At 33.6% G+C, this 14,418-nt stretch overlaps 1 protein-coding gene across 2 annotated transcripts in view; it reads right to left on the bottom strand.

Annotated features, from left to right (window-relative positions):
• The window catches only part of FSTL5 (follistatin like 5), a 275,866-nt gene that overhangs the window by 109,189 nt on the left and 152,259 nt on the right, over positions 1-14,418 (bottom strand). For both annotated transcript variants that reach the window (XM_020584125.2, XM_020584124.2), the window contains exon 6: positions 12,328-12,448. In XM_020584125.2, the coding sequence (XP_020439714.2) occupies positions 12,328-12,448 (121 nt within the window). The remainder of the gene's footprint in view (positions 1-12,327; positions 12,449-14,418) is intronic.

The raw sequence follows: 14,418 nt of genomic DNA, 5'->3' as shown, positions 1-14,418 counted from the left end.
CTGAACTGCGAATGCGGTTAAAAAGCCTAAAGCATAGCAGAACTACCATATTTCTGCATAAAAAGAAGGGGTCCATGCAACTGTTCTTCAATAGTTCCCTGAAATCCTCAGACTAGAGTTATGAATCAGGTCCTCACAGGAATCTTTAACATAGAAATAAGCAGAAATGAAAGCAGCTTTAGTATGAAAGAGATTCTGAAAAATCCATCAACTGGCTGAAGTGCGTATTCACATTTAGAGGGGAAAAAGAAAGCAAGAAGAACTCAAGGCAGGCTCTGTTACCTGACTGTACAGAGGCTTCTAATCTTTGCTATTCACTGAGGAGAGTTTTACTTCTCTTATGAACGGGGGGTGTTTGTGCAAAGGATCAAGACTTCACGTTGAGCTCAGTGACATATTCTGAGAACAAGGACTGTGGATACTCTGCTCTCAGCTTTGCATATCTGGTATGTTTCCCCAAGACTAAAGCAGGCAATGGGCTATGCATCTAAGAAGACCAGCACAAAGGTTAAAGGACAACCTAAAGACAGATTAGATTAAGCTGTGACTCTTATCACTTCAGTCCTGTAAAATATAGTCCTACTCACAGTATTTTCTACCCTTTCACAGACACCAGATCTTGGAATCTGTTGGCAGCTCTCTTTGAAGAAAAGTTACCAGCAGAGTTGCACCTGGACCTCCACTGAAATTCATATTGTTCAACATCATCCACGAGAAGTGGAAAGAATATAAAGTGATAAATTTTTCTGGGATAGGATTTCTGGAGAATAGCTAATCAGGTAGTTTAGGTAGCAAACATAAAAGCTGATTTGCTTAAAGACCTTACTTATTATATTGGCATACCATGCCAAATTCAATATACTTAATTCAGTATTGGAAGTATTGCATGAAGGAAAAAATGCCAAACCTTGTTTACAGAATGACAGGCTCTCAACTAGTTAGCATTGCTCAGGTATGAAACCTTTATAGTATACTTTGCAGTTTTAGGAAAACATCTACTCAGTCCTGACAATATGACAATAAAAGGAATTATTAGGTTAAGACTGGTACTCAGAAAAAAATTCCTATGGCACTGTATAAATCCATGTTACATGAGGAACTTGACTGTTTGCTTTCTGTCCCTCCCTCTGTAAAAAAAAACTTACAGTAAAACTTGAAAAAGAACAGAGAAACACAAAAAGAATGACCAAAGATGTGGGAGGTGTTCCATATAAGCAGCTATTAAACGACATGGGGATTTCAGAATGGAAAAGAGATGACTACAAAGGTATGTCAGGAACATAAGAAAAAAATGCAACACAACTGTTTCAGAGAAAAGAAATATGGAACAACTGTTCATGGTTTCTTATCATACAAAACTTAATAAACTAAACAGGAGGTGTGCAAAATGAAGAAAAAAAAGATAGCACTTGTATCCAGGACACATTATATTGTGTCTCTGAAACAGAATACTGTAGATGCTAATTCCACATGGGTCCCAAAAGTAATCAAACCTATGAGTGAGGCATCCATCAAGAGCTATTAAAGAGAGGCAGTCTCTGAGAAAAAAAATCACTAAAGAGGAGAAAATATTTTAGAAGAAACTTATATGCTTTTGCTTCTTCAGCAATCTTCCCTAAGCACTCTTAGAACAAACATACTGCACTAGATGTACATTTGTTCTAACCCAGAAAAGTTAACATGTATATGTTGTTACTCAAAGTAGACATTAACTCGACAATTCATGAGCAAGAACACAACATTAATCTTTGTTTAGCATCAAATATTTCTTAAACGGCCTACTCAGCAAGTTTTAAAACACTATTAAAATTCCCTCCAACAAATACATCTCTACCACATGTCTTGGTTGGGAAGAATTATAATCATAATGCAAAACAAATTTTTTAAATATGACATTTTCTCCAAACATTTATTCATGCCAGAGTGGCAAACAGATTTCTTGTTGGATCCCTACCATCTTAGGCAATCACATTCCCAATTCTTATACTAAATAACTACATAAAGAAGGCTTATGTGGTTTTGCTCTCCTCTAGATTTTCACTATTTTGCATCTTTTTTTAAATCTCTTTTGACACAATATTGCACTATGTAAACCTCTGCTTCACAGCCTTTGTATGACACCTTCTTTTTTACTACAGTCAAAATTGCATTTCCATATAAATCACTTGCTAACCTACTTAAGATAAGATTTGACACTTTGCTAGCATGATCTGTTTTGAAAACCAGTTTGAGAATCTACTGACAATTTAATTCTGTATATAACACAGGCACAGGGATATTTCGTTAACCTGTTTCCTCATGTTCTTTGGTAGAAAATGTTCAGGTTTTCTTATTGGAGACTGGGGAGAAGACTGGGGTTTTCTATGTGTTTGGATTTTTTTAATATCCAACCACATCTATAATACATTTGGAAAATTGCACAGATGGTTTTAGGCTATTGATAGTATCACAGAATCATTTAGGTTGAAAAAGATCTAAAAAATCATTATGCCAAATTTTAACCCAGCACTGATGAGTCCACACTAAACCATGTCCCTAAGTGTCCCATCTACACATCTCAGATAATACTCATCCAACTAAATGAGGGCTGCAGTCACCAGAGGGAGTGGAGTCAGACAATTTCATCTATTTCATGATAGACAATTCCATCAAATATATGCAATCCATACCCACATAAATATTCCTACTGAATTCAGCTCACATGTAACTCTTTAATGAATACATAAACAATTATTATATGCAATTATGAGATGTTTATTTCTGAAGATTTAGAAAGCCAGGAGTGATGAGAAGCAATTAGTCTCACAGTTTACAATATCACAGACCACTAAAATAGCTTTAACTGCAGTACTTGATATTCTTTCTGCCCTAACCACACAGTTGTCAATATTTATACCAAGTTTTAGCAGCTTAAATTCTGGCATGACACACTCAACTCTATACACATACGAGTATTTTTAGCAGCGACAGTATATTAGAAGCTACTTAAAAACACTGAGAGATCTGTGCTATACAAACCAGGCAACTGCTTGATAACAAGAGACTAAGACTTACTGAAATAAAATTTAAAACCCAAATCAAACAAAATAAAAAAAAGATTTTTTCATGTATATCTTCAACATATCAAGTACTTCTATCACTACAGGATTAAATAGATCCTAATTCCCTGAGTTAAAATAACAACATGTAAATTATATTTTCCTTCATTCAATATATAACTTCAGAAAATGAAGTTAAATACTAGTCAGAAACAACAATTTATCATGCTGGAATCCTTTTATCCAAGCACTTTGTGAATGTGCTAAAACAATCAGCATTTTCTAATAAATGTACTAGCAACTGTTACAAAGTAGACCAATAAGATTAATAGATGAGCTAAAGAACAATATTCTACCTTAAAAAAGAAACCCTTAACATATTTTTTGAAGTGAATGGATTTTCAAATGCTTTTGGGATGATGAGATCAATTTATTTTCATTAAACTGTAATAATTTCACAATTTTAATATTGAAAATTAATTTATCCATATTTTCTTTGACATATTGAATAAAATATTTCCTTCACTGTATACTTCAGTTAGCCAAAAATACATATCTACTAGGACAGTTTTAAACTGTAAAAACATACAACACAAAAAACCCCTCACACTATGGAATAACTATATTAAAGAAAAAAAAATATACCAAACTCAAAAGCTATGGTGAAATGCTACAATAAGTCTTTTAACTGTCCTATTATTTTGAGAAATTAAGTTAGGAATGAAATTTCCTGAAGTAAGAAAACTTTCTGGAACCTGATCCACCATGAACAATGAAGGGAACTAAAAGGTTTCTTCTTCAATGTATTTCTTTGCATTGCAGGTATTTTTGAGACAATTTCTTCTTACTGTATGTTATTTGAGGGCATTCAACAAAAAAATTTCCCAGTCCAATGTAATGCACTTCTCTTTAAGGTCTAGTGAGAAAAGCTCACAAGTTTTGCAAAATTGGAATTACTATTTTCCTATTTACTCCATTTACAGAATTTTCAAAGTACTTTCATAAAACCTATTACATAACTGTGTCTTTGGATTTTCTTTTTACAGTGAAAATGTCGAATATTCTAAAGAAATCCATATGTCTCAGAGATTACTACAAACCTTCTACATTCCTCTGACTAATGATTTTTTAATTTTTATTTACCCAAATGTGAGAATAAAACCAAAGCAGGCAGAGTAAAGGAGTGACTAAAAAACCCAAACCAGACCTTTCTAAAAAACCCCAAATCACTACCAATAAGACCAAACAAAAACCAAAATAAAAAACCCCAAACAATAAACCAACAAGGAAAAAACCCAAACCCAAAAAAGTTCTGAATAAAATTACTTAGTAGCACTTTTCTAAAGTGAACATTACTGCTTGATATTTAAAAATCACCAGTAGGCAAAAAAAGCAAAACAATGAATAGATTAATCAAATGGATTTCTTACTAAATAATACTTTAAGAGCTATTAATATTCATGATAGTTCCAGATGAGCAATTCTGTCTTGAAGTAGAAATACTTAATGCTCTTGCTTGTGGAGTAGCTGGTGATTGTCTCCTTTAATGGCCAGTCATTACTCCTTATGTTCTGATAGCACCTTTCTTCTCTCCACCTCACCCCCAATATGAAGAAAGACAGCTTCCTTTAAAATAGTTGATAAAGGAAACTAGTTATAAATTACTATTTTAAATTCCCTTGAAATTTCCTTAAAATATCTACATAAAAGCTTTTGTGGATGTTGGGACATCAGTCATAGTCTAAACTTAAAAGTATACTGCTCTGCAGAGATAAAAATATTCTCATAAATCACAATGTAAAAAAAAATATTAGCAACAATTCTATAACTCACCACAGATAACTGATTCCTGAGAAACAGGATCAATTACTGAGGTACTTTGCTAACCACAGTCAGATATGTGTAATTGTTTGGTGTTTACTTTTTCCTCACCATTCTGTGTCACTCTCCAGAATGAGCTCACAGAAAGACATACAAGACTTCAGTCTCCAGCATTTCGAGCCAGTAGCAAATGCCATGCAAGTCAATCTCTACCAATCCTCTTGTCTGAAACAAAGCTACTGTAACTAAGGTGTTTTGTTCCAGTCCTCTTCCTCTGCAATCCTCTGTTTCACAGTGCTATCTCTGGTAACTTACATCACCAAAGCAGGCAAAAGCTTTCAGGTAAATGCACTGATAGGATTAGAGATCAGCAGAGCTGAAGGTTCATAAACTAAATCTCCTAGTTTCTTCAGTATATTATGACACCTGAAGACACTGTGAAATATTTGTTTTATCTACTCACACAAACCTAGGATGGCCTTAAATTTGTTACCTGATTCCCCAAAAACATGAAAAAAAATCAGTTGGCATCAACTCGAATTGACTTAGTGGCATGTGAGAAATTTCAGGTACACTACTTCAATCCATGAAACCTTAGATATTTCCTTGTTTCTAATGATCAGTTTAAAGTCCTGCCCACTCAATAGAAGAGGGTACATTTTCTTCCAGCGGAGATTCTCTAGACTGAAAATACATATAGCACAGGTAAGAATTTGAGAGATAGATTAGGTTGAGCAAAAAAAATTACCATGAACTCCAATAGCTCCTGCTCAATGTGATGTTAACTGGTGTTTCTAGAGGTTAGTGGAGAAATATAACACCCTCTGGAACAATCTAATACGCTCAAGTTGTTGCTGAAAAGGAATTAATGGTAGCAGGAGACAGAATACTACCTCTTCCTCCCTCAGAAATGTTTCCTCCACTATTTGTTAACATGTTTTATTATTGAAACTCATCACGGTTATAAATCTCTGACTCAGATTACACACTAAATACAGTATTTGGGACCTCATTTGAATTAATTGGAAATATAAAATCTGTAAGTATTTTTTGAGTTACACTTTGTGGACTTCAAGATAACTTAAGGAATCCAGTGGGAATTCTCATTTATTTCATTTAGTAATTCAATATATGCCTTTTTAAAATTTAGATACTGTTGTAGGGTTGTTTGGTTTTGGTTTTTTGTTTTATTGGTTTTTTTAAAATTCTGGTCTATTTTGCTTCAGAAACAAAGATTCATATTTCAAAAAAAGAATTTCTGAATGTGCACCTGTAATTATTACATTTGACAACTTAAAATAGAAGTAGAGCTATTATAATGAAAGCAGTGATGCTTTAGAATATTTTTCAGAACTGAGAGAATGCAATAACTAAGAATGTGTGTTCAAAATGAAGCATTAAGAATTTACAGGAACTTCTGGCTCCTTCTTTTCCACATGATTCAAGACACAACAAAGCACTGATTTTGACAGTCATATTAGTCACTGGCCTCAAAGTTTCTCCTAACAGGTGAGCCCAAAGCAAGTTCCATAATTTTGGACCAGATCAAAACCTTCCGTAACATCTGCAGTTAACTGGAGGCACGTAAATCACTTCACACAAATACTTCAGCAACAAGGAGTGCTTGAAATCCAAATTTGATATCTGTGACCTGAATGCAATTTCAAAACTGAAGATACTTTTAAATACATACAGTATTAGCATGTACGGTAGCAACATACAAGATCCCAGGTACCAGCTGCACAACAGATTAGGTATCGTTAAGAGTGCCGAGTGATACCCGAAAGCACAAGTAGTTCCAGTGAAACTACAGAGCATCATTAATAGAAGAATAACAATTAGGTCATATTTTGTTTTGTCTAGATAACTCACACTTTCTTGTGTGTCTAAGGGTAATGTTTATAGTCAAGTCCTCACTGTCCACAGTCCTTCTGTGGCCCCTTTTTTTGAGTGTAAGACAACATCAAGAATAGTCCTACACTAAGCAACAGAAATCAATTCTGAAAGACATTGCTATTTTTTTCCCTTCATTTTATGCAGGAGGTCAATTGTTACATAGAACAGTTAGTTCAATTATGTACAATAAATTTGGGGTTTATATTAATTGTATTCAATCAGTTTTATGCAGAAATGTCTAAATTAGTGTCATTATTTCTACAGAAATTACAAAGAGAAGTGCCTATGTATACATCGGCTGAGTGATCAAACAGAATAATTTATTACTATTTATTTTCTTGTGGTATGCCTTGAGATATTACAACCCACCATGAAGGCCACCTCAAGCACCTGCTTTGAAATGTTATTTTGTATTGGAGGAAAGCAAATAAGATAATTTATTTTAGAAAAGAACATTAGAAGAAAAACAAAAAGAGACAATGTTTACAGCTAACACAAAATTTTCTTGATGCTATAGGAGACATTAACCAAAGAAAGAAAGCAGTTGAAAAATAAAGGAAGCATATTGGTTGAGATTTAGTTTATAGAACACATAAAATGAACAAGAAACTGTATTCCACACTCTTTTTAGCTTTTGTTTGGCTCCTTCATCTTAGGATTTTGCCTGCCTTTTCAGAAAAAGAAAAACATATCCTTCCTTGTCTAAAAAAATATTTGCTGATAAAAAATCCTTTAGCTTGGGACTGGCTGAAGAAGGAATGCAAAGAAAAGCAAAACAAAACACTAAGATGGAACTGGACCACTTTTAGGATATAATTTTACATGACATGGCCAAAGCAGTGGAGGACCGAATCAGCTGATACCTTCAGTCTCAAGCTCTAAAAATCTAGCTAGAGCTAAACTTTCTGCTTTATCTGCTTGTGTTAGAGGAAGCTATTTTTCAGGTTCCTCTCTGCACACACTATCGATCTAGTTAAATTGTTATGGAATACAGCAGACAAATAACTAGGAGACAAATGCTATAGCACCAAAAATTACTCCTCATGATATGAGTGCAAACAGCCTATTTCCAAAAAACCACAGTGGTCTTACCAATAGGTAAAACCTTATAGAGGCCAGCAAGCATGTTTCATCCACTTGCAACACTCTGTGAATCTTGGCAGAAATACTCAAGGTTGAGAGCACCCTTTCAGATATTTTCTTTCTTTGTTACTGCCTAAGCATCTGACCTTCTGAAGGGGGAAAGGGACTTTTTTTCTTCCACTGCATATAGTTATTTACATTTAGCTGTCCAGTTTATTGTGAATCCATTCTGTCAGATAAAATGAGACTGTTGAAAGTAAATCACAAAATACAAGTAAGCATTTATATGTATGTATGTAGAGATACAGAATTATGTGCATATTAATACCTTTAAAACAGCCTATGCTTCATCTTTGCCCTTAAGGTGCTTCCTTTTCTACAGCTGGAGTTAAAATTAGAATTGCTGGTATTTGTGAGGAAAACTTCTAAGTATGCCAACGAAAAAAATCCTACCTGCAAATGCTAATGAAACAAGACTGATAATTAATCCCAAAGATAGGCATTCATATGTAAATAAAATGCAATAGTGTAAGTCTTTGAAGAGAAACTTCTTCAATGGAGTAGTTTGTTCAACAACATAGTGAAGATTATTTTTAATCCTATCTGTGTTCAAAATCTTACCTAAGTGTTTTTAAGTACTACTTGAAATCAAAGCTGGAAAAGTGCACACCAGTAGTATGCTTGATTATCACTACCCCCTTTTTAGGCCAAGGCTGAGGACACAAATTTCCCTTATGCCTTTTCTTACACCTTCTCCAGCCTTCTCATTATTTTTTCAAAAGTTCTTTTGTGCTTAATAGAGAATGCTGATGGACAGTTGCCTTTAGAAAATGAGATCTCTTTAATGTTCATCAAATTCAAATACGACCTAAAGGATAATTTGTTAACTACTGTACATTCTATATTTTAGCAGTACAAACTGGCTTGAAAAGAACCCTTGTGGTACTGCTGTGTATAAAAACTATGGTGCTGTGACCCTGTGACCCCTATTGCCCTTGCCCAACGTCTACCACCTTGTCTTAGCATTTCTGTGCTCATATGATTCTGATTCCTGTTACAAAAATAAAAAAAGAAAAAAATACACAAACAACTCTTTAAATTGTGTGGAAGCTTTGAATAGGATCAATTTCTCCTTCACTGCAAAGCCAAATTTTCTTCACTGCCATTCTGAGTGAATAAAAGTTGGCAACACATATTCCAGCAGTTGCACAAACTTCAAGGAGAACTTGACATTTCTCAAATCCACCCCTTCACTACAATTAGGGATAGAGGCAATTCCACTGGGAATAGCAGGGATTAAATAGAGATTAAGTTCCATATGTACATTAAAATGGTAAATACAAAGGAATGAAAAACCCATGAAAAACACACTGTCAAGTTCAATTGATGGGATCGTGCAAGAGGTCAGAAATTCTAGAAGCACTTTTTAAATTTAAATTAAAGGTTATGTCTTTTAAGTGTTTCTAAACAACAAATAACACTAAAATATTTTAGAAGACAATCCCCTGTAAATACCATTACTCAGTTATAATCTTTCACTCACTATATAGTAATGAAAATAATTTGAAAAAAAACTTTCCTGTTTTGTTTTCTATTTGTTCTACATGTTTGAAAGTGTCTGAGCTGGTGAAAAATAATCTCATTCATATTGTAAAATGGGATCATTTCAAACATATTATTATATAACATAACATATAATCATAATGGAACATAAAAATAATAAGAATATTAAAATTAATTAATCATGAATATATAATAAAATAGAATGTAAATTTGAAAATATTTACGTTTTTAAAAGAAATTCCTGGCAAAAAACCAGGTTTATTTATATTTGGAATAAGTATTTGCAACCTCCCTATGTCACTTTATTAAAGAAAATGAAAACGTTTAATTATTTTGTAGGTGGATGCTTAATTCAGGAAATTTTTTTTTGTGGAATAGTGTGTGGAAGATGTGTTGTGAGTGCTTCTTGTGTACATTTCCATACATGGATCTTGTTCCCTGTCTATATTAATTGCCTGTATCCTGGTAAATCCAGACTTGGCATTATGAGTACCAGCTCACAAGCTTTGCTGTAGGCGAACAACACGGGCCTCGGGAGAGGGGCTGACACATTTGCTTTACCTTGGGCTGGCGTGGCTTGCATGAAGAGCTTGGTTTCAGCTTTGTGCCATCTTGTTTAGCCATATGAACAGTAGTCAAGGGACCAGCTGCCTCATTCAATTTGTTTTGGTTTCCCTTAGCTTAGTATACTTTTATAGCATTACATAATTTTTGTTAATGCTAGTGAGGTAGGTCAAACTGACTGAATTCAAATTCTCTTGAGACAAAATGAAATGGAACTACCATTAGTCGTCAAATTTATTTCAAGAGTATTTATTCTACCTTCATTACAGAAGGTTATGTTATGACACATTTCTTTGACTTTCTGGACACACAACATACAATGCAGTAGCAGCTGTTTTTAGGTTTGATTTTTCATTATGTAATGAATACATATAAATTTTATTAACAACACAGAAAAATGAATCTTACTCTAGAAATCATCTTCCAAGATAGCCTTATAGTTTTAAACAGGGTCTTCTCCACTATTCTATTGCAACAAGGAAACCTAAATGATTCTTAATCTTGCATAATCTAATGTTTTCATTACCATTCATATTAAGGCAATGCTTAACATACCATATGGAAATTATTTTCATTATTCAAAAGTCCATTAAAAATATATAATGAAAAGCTATTCTTACGTCTGGAGTTTTACAACTATACAAAATAGTCCCTCAGAGACACATCAAAATCTTATTTGGAAGAATTATGTTATACTTCCATAAATACAATGTTTGCAAAAAGCATGCTAGTGCTTTAAACATGTCTTTAACCTTCTTGGATTGCTATATATGTTAAAGGCTTCAATAGCAATTTCTCCATCTGTGCACATGATCAAGATCTAGAAGTACAACATCTAGCCATATAATCGTAGCTAATGTGTGTATTTCTACAGATGCTATATAATTCCATACATTTTTGTAAGCCAAATTTGTATCACAACCTATAAAAAAGAAATTAAGGTATTTCCTAGTGTTTTGTTGCTGCAGATCCATTAATTTATCTCACCATCACAATGCCCTAGTATCTCCCATTTTCTTCCCCCACCTCATTTCTTGGCTCTGCTCACACTTCTTTTGCATGAGTTATGGTCTGACCCTTCACTTAATCAATTCAGGTCACACAATAGGATTGGGGTGGGATGTGGAAGGTGAATATTTTTCTGCTGACTTAGTAAGTGACTCAGAAGAGAGACTGTGACTGTTAGCACACTGTAAGAAAGGCAGTCAGATAACTTCAGGTAGCAGGATCAAGTTATTTTTAGGAGCAGTACGTAATTCGTTCAGCTAAGCTGCATCACAAAATCCCACTTTCTGAAAGACTTTCAGAGAAAGAAAAATCTAATTCAATGGTCAAAACTAAGAAACTTTCAGGTAGTCTGTCTTGATTATTCATTTCAAGTTTATTCTTCTTGCTTTCCATGCAGCTATTTTTTTTTTTTCTAATATCAATTCATTACTTTTTAGTTTAAAACTTAAGGCAGTTTTTTATCCTTTTTTCATTTGATATCACCTAAAGTGGCTGAGTGCTCATCTGCCCAAAGATAAAGTACAAGCAGACTAAAGGAACAGGCTGTAATTACTCAAAATGAAGATACATTAATGGACTAGTCAATGTATAATAAGTAATTATAAAAAGAATTTAGGACAAACTTGATCTCGTGTACTGCCACGTTACTCAGTTTGGAGCAACAGCTTTTAAACCAGTGTCAGATTTCAAGATTCAATCGTAAATTTGAGGTAGATAAGAGTGAAAAATCATCAGTTCTTATCTGGATATAACAAAATATATGGATATTACATTTAACATACTGTATAAAAGCTCTTAACACCTTTCTTCCATCTGCTAACCCAGTGGTTTGATCAAGATATTTGTTTGTACTGTGCACATTTGTCCTGAGACCCCTTTGGCATCCAGAGAACAAATACCTTGCAAAACTACACCACAAATCCTTATCTCCTTCTGAGTCCTGTGAAGCTGTAAGGCACCCAATAAAAGTGGTACATTTGTTGCTGGGTTTGTCAAGAATGCTCTTGTCAGCACTCATACGTAAAGGGTGTGGGGACGTATTTCGGTTCCACTGAGTATGTCTTGACCACACTACTTTCCACTAGTGCACCACACAGACTTTACAATGCATGTTGGCATCAAGAAAGGTTATCCATGAATTCTCCATTACCAAAATCCTTCATAAATCTAGAAGCTACTAGGTATCATTGATTTCTGCTAAAAAGTTTTCTGCTATGTCATGACTATTAAATTGCACGAATCTAAATAAAGCATCCAGATGTTTCAATACTCAGAAATCAAACCCCGCCATTTAGGAAAACAAAGCAAGAAAGAGAAAACAAGGCAGAAAGAAAAGACTAATCTTGGTACTTACGAAAAGCTCTGTAGAACTCTTCTAGAGCTAGGTGCTTGTCACCATTATAATCATCATATTTCAGCAAATCAAACACAGAGCAGTCAGACGGTTCCTTGCCAAGCTCATCCCGTTTTATCACCTGACAAGAAAATTATAACCATGAAATTACATTTGAACTCTTTGAGTTCTCTGGTATAATTAATTGTTTCTAATAATCATTTAATAGATCATTTTAAGGTTGCTGTGGGGCAATGAACTGCAACTGTGTAAAGTCAGGGATTTCCAGTTACTTTGTAATTATTTATTAGAATTTTAAAAGTTAATACCTTTAGGACAGACTCTCTGAAATTACACAAAAGTTTTTAGAATATACAGACTATCCATATAATGGAGATAGACTGAAGCACTATAAAGACACCGGGAATTTTAAAGCTGATTTTACTTTATAAGTACAGGAATGGTGATTAAGAAACATTCAAATATACCTAAAATAGTAATTTCCAGAGTACAAATGGCATAATATCTTTTTCCTCTAATTCCTAACCACAGAAACCAAATGCAGACACTTTCAAAAATAACTAATATAAACTCTTACTACCCTACTAATTGTATCAACTTCTTATAGGCTTTTCACAAGCCTATTACCTTAACAAAGACCTGTTACATAAGTAGCTGACCTGAAAAGGCTCCTGTTTCTCAATGGGGACAAATAGAATTTGTGAACAGATCATAATTAATAGCTATTCTATTTTTAACTCCAATGAACTTATCCCAGAGCAATGTTCTTTAATAAATGCACCATTATTTTTTTTTAAATCTGCGTATGTTGTAAGAGATCCCCTTACATTCCAGCCGGGGAATTTTTAAGATGCTGAGAGTGATTCAGAATTGTTATATTGCATGGGGCCATGTATTAGAAGTACTATCACATAACTGAAAGAGCCAAAACTGATGTAACTTTTCATAATACTGCGCAGTTTACAGTTTTGTATCAGGCACAGAAGAAAGGACTATAACTATAGTTAATTCCCAGGTAAAATAATTACTCTTCCAACCCTTTATCAGTCTCCCATGAAAATTGAAAAGCCATTATATTTTTATTAATGGAGGATATCTTCTGAAAAACAAGGGATACAGGGGCTTTTGTGTTTCAGTTGCTCTGCAAAGGAATTCATTCAGTTACTATTCATGTAAACACAAAATACCTAAAAGAATAATAGGGAATAACAGGAGCATTAGAGGAAAAAGAAAAGACACATTTTATGCTACCAGAAGTCATCTCCTACATAATAATATAAAAGCATTATAAAAGATAATCACCTTGTTAGTACATTAGAGAGTATGAAAACCATTTACAAAGATAAGAAAAATCACTACAAAACCACCTTTTGCTATTATCAATTAAAAATACATACTGTGTTACCTGAATATTACTGCTAGCTACTTCCTATCCTTTAAAAGCCTTTTTATTGAGCTCACATTAAAGTGAATTAAGAAAAAATGAAATTGTGTAGATCTTGCAGCTGGTACATTAAGGACAAAAATGCAGTCTGGGAAAAATTAGTAACTCTAAACCCATTACAGTTTAGAAGTACTAAATATGTAATGGTGTGCACTGGAAACTTTAGCAATCACTGAAATTTCAAGGCCTTGGACATTTAGTAAGAGAAGCATTGTTCCTCTCATTGTTTCAATGTTTTAAATGCTTGCTTTCACTATCTTCAATTGTACAAATAAAGATGAAACTTTACACTTAGGTGTAAGTCAAAGGTTGAAGAAAACCTTTTTAAATCCCCACAAACACTTGCCTTTATAGTACCAGCTTTTAAATATCAAATTAGTGTTCTCAGCTTCCATTCTTTGAACTAAAATCTGTTATCTGTTAAAAACTGACCAATTGAAAAGCAGCATATTTTAAAAAAGAAGAATCATAATTAAAAAAAATATTAGAATTATTGTGCTATTTCCAATAATGATACTATAGACAGGTACATTTCATCATCCTGGCAATTTTTAAATTTTTTTCCTCAGTAGATCTATCATTTTGATTACAGATATAAGATTCAATGTTTATTTTTGTATATACATCTTTATGCAGATGATATACTT

Source organism: Corvus cornix, chromosome 4, assembly GCF_000738735.6.
Source record: "Corvus cornix cornix isolate S_Up_H32 chromosome 4, ASM73873v5, whole genome shotgun sequence".
Classification (NCBI taxonomy): Eukaryota; Metazoa; Chordata; class Aves; order Passeriformes; family Corvidae; genus Corvus; species Corvus cornix.
This window is presented reverse-complemented; position numbering and strand designations above follow the sequence as displayed.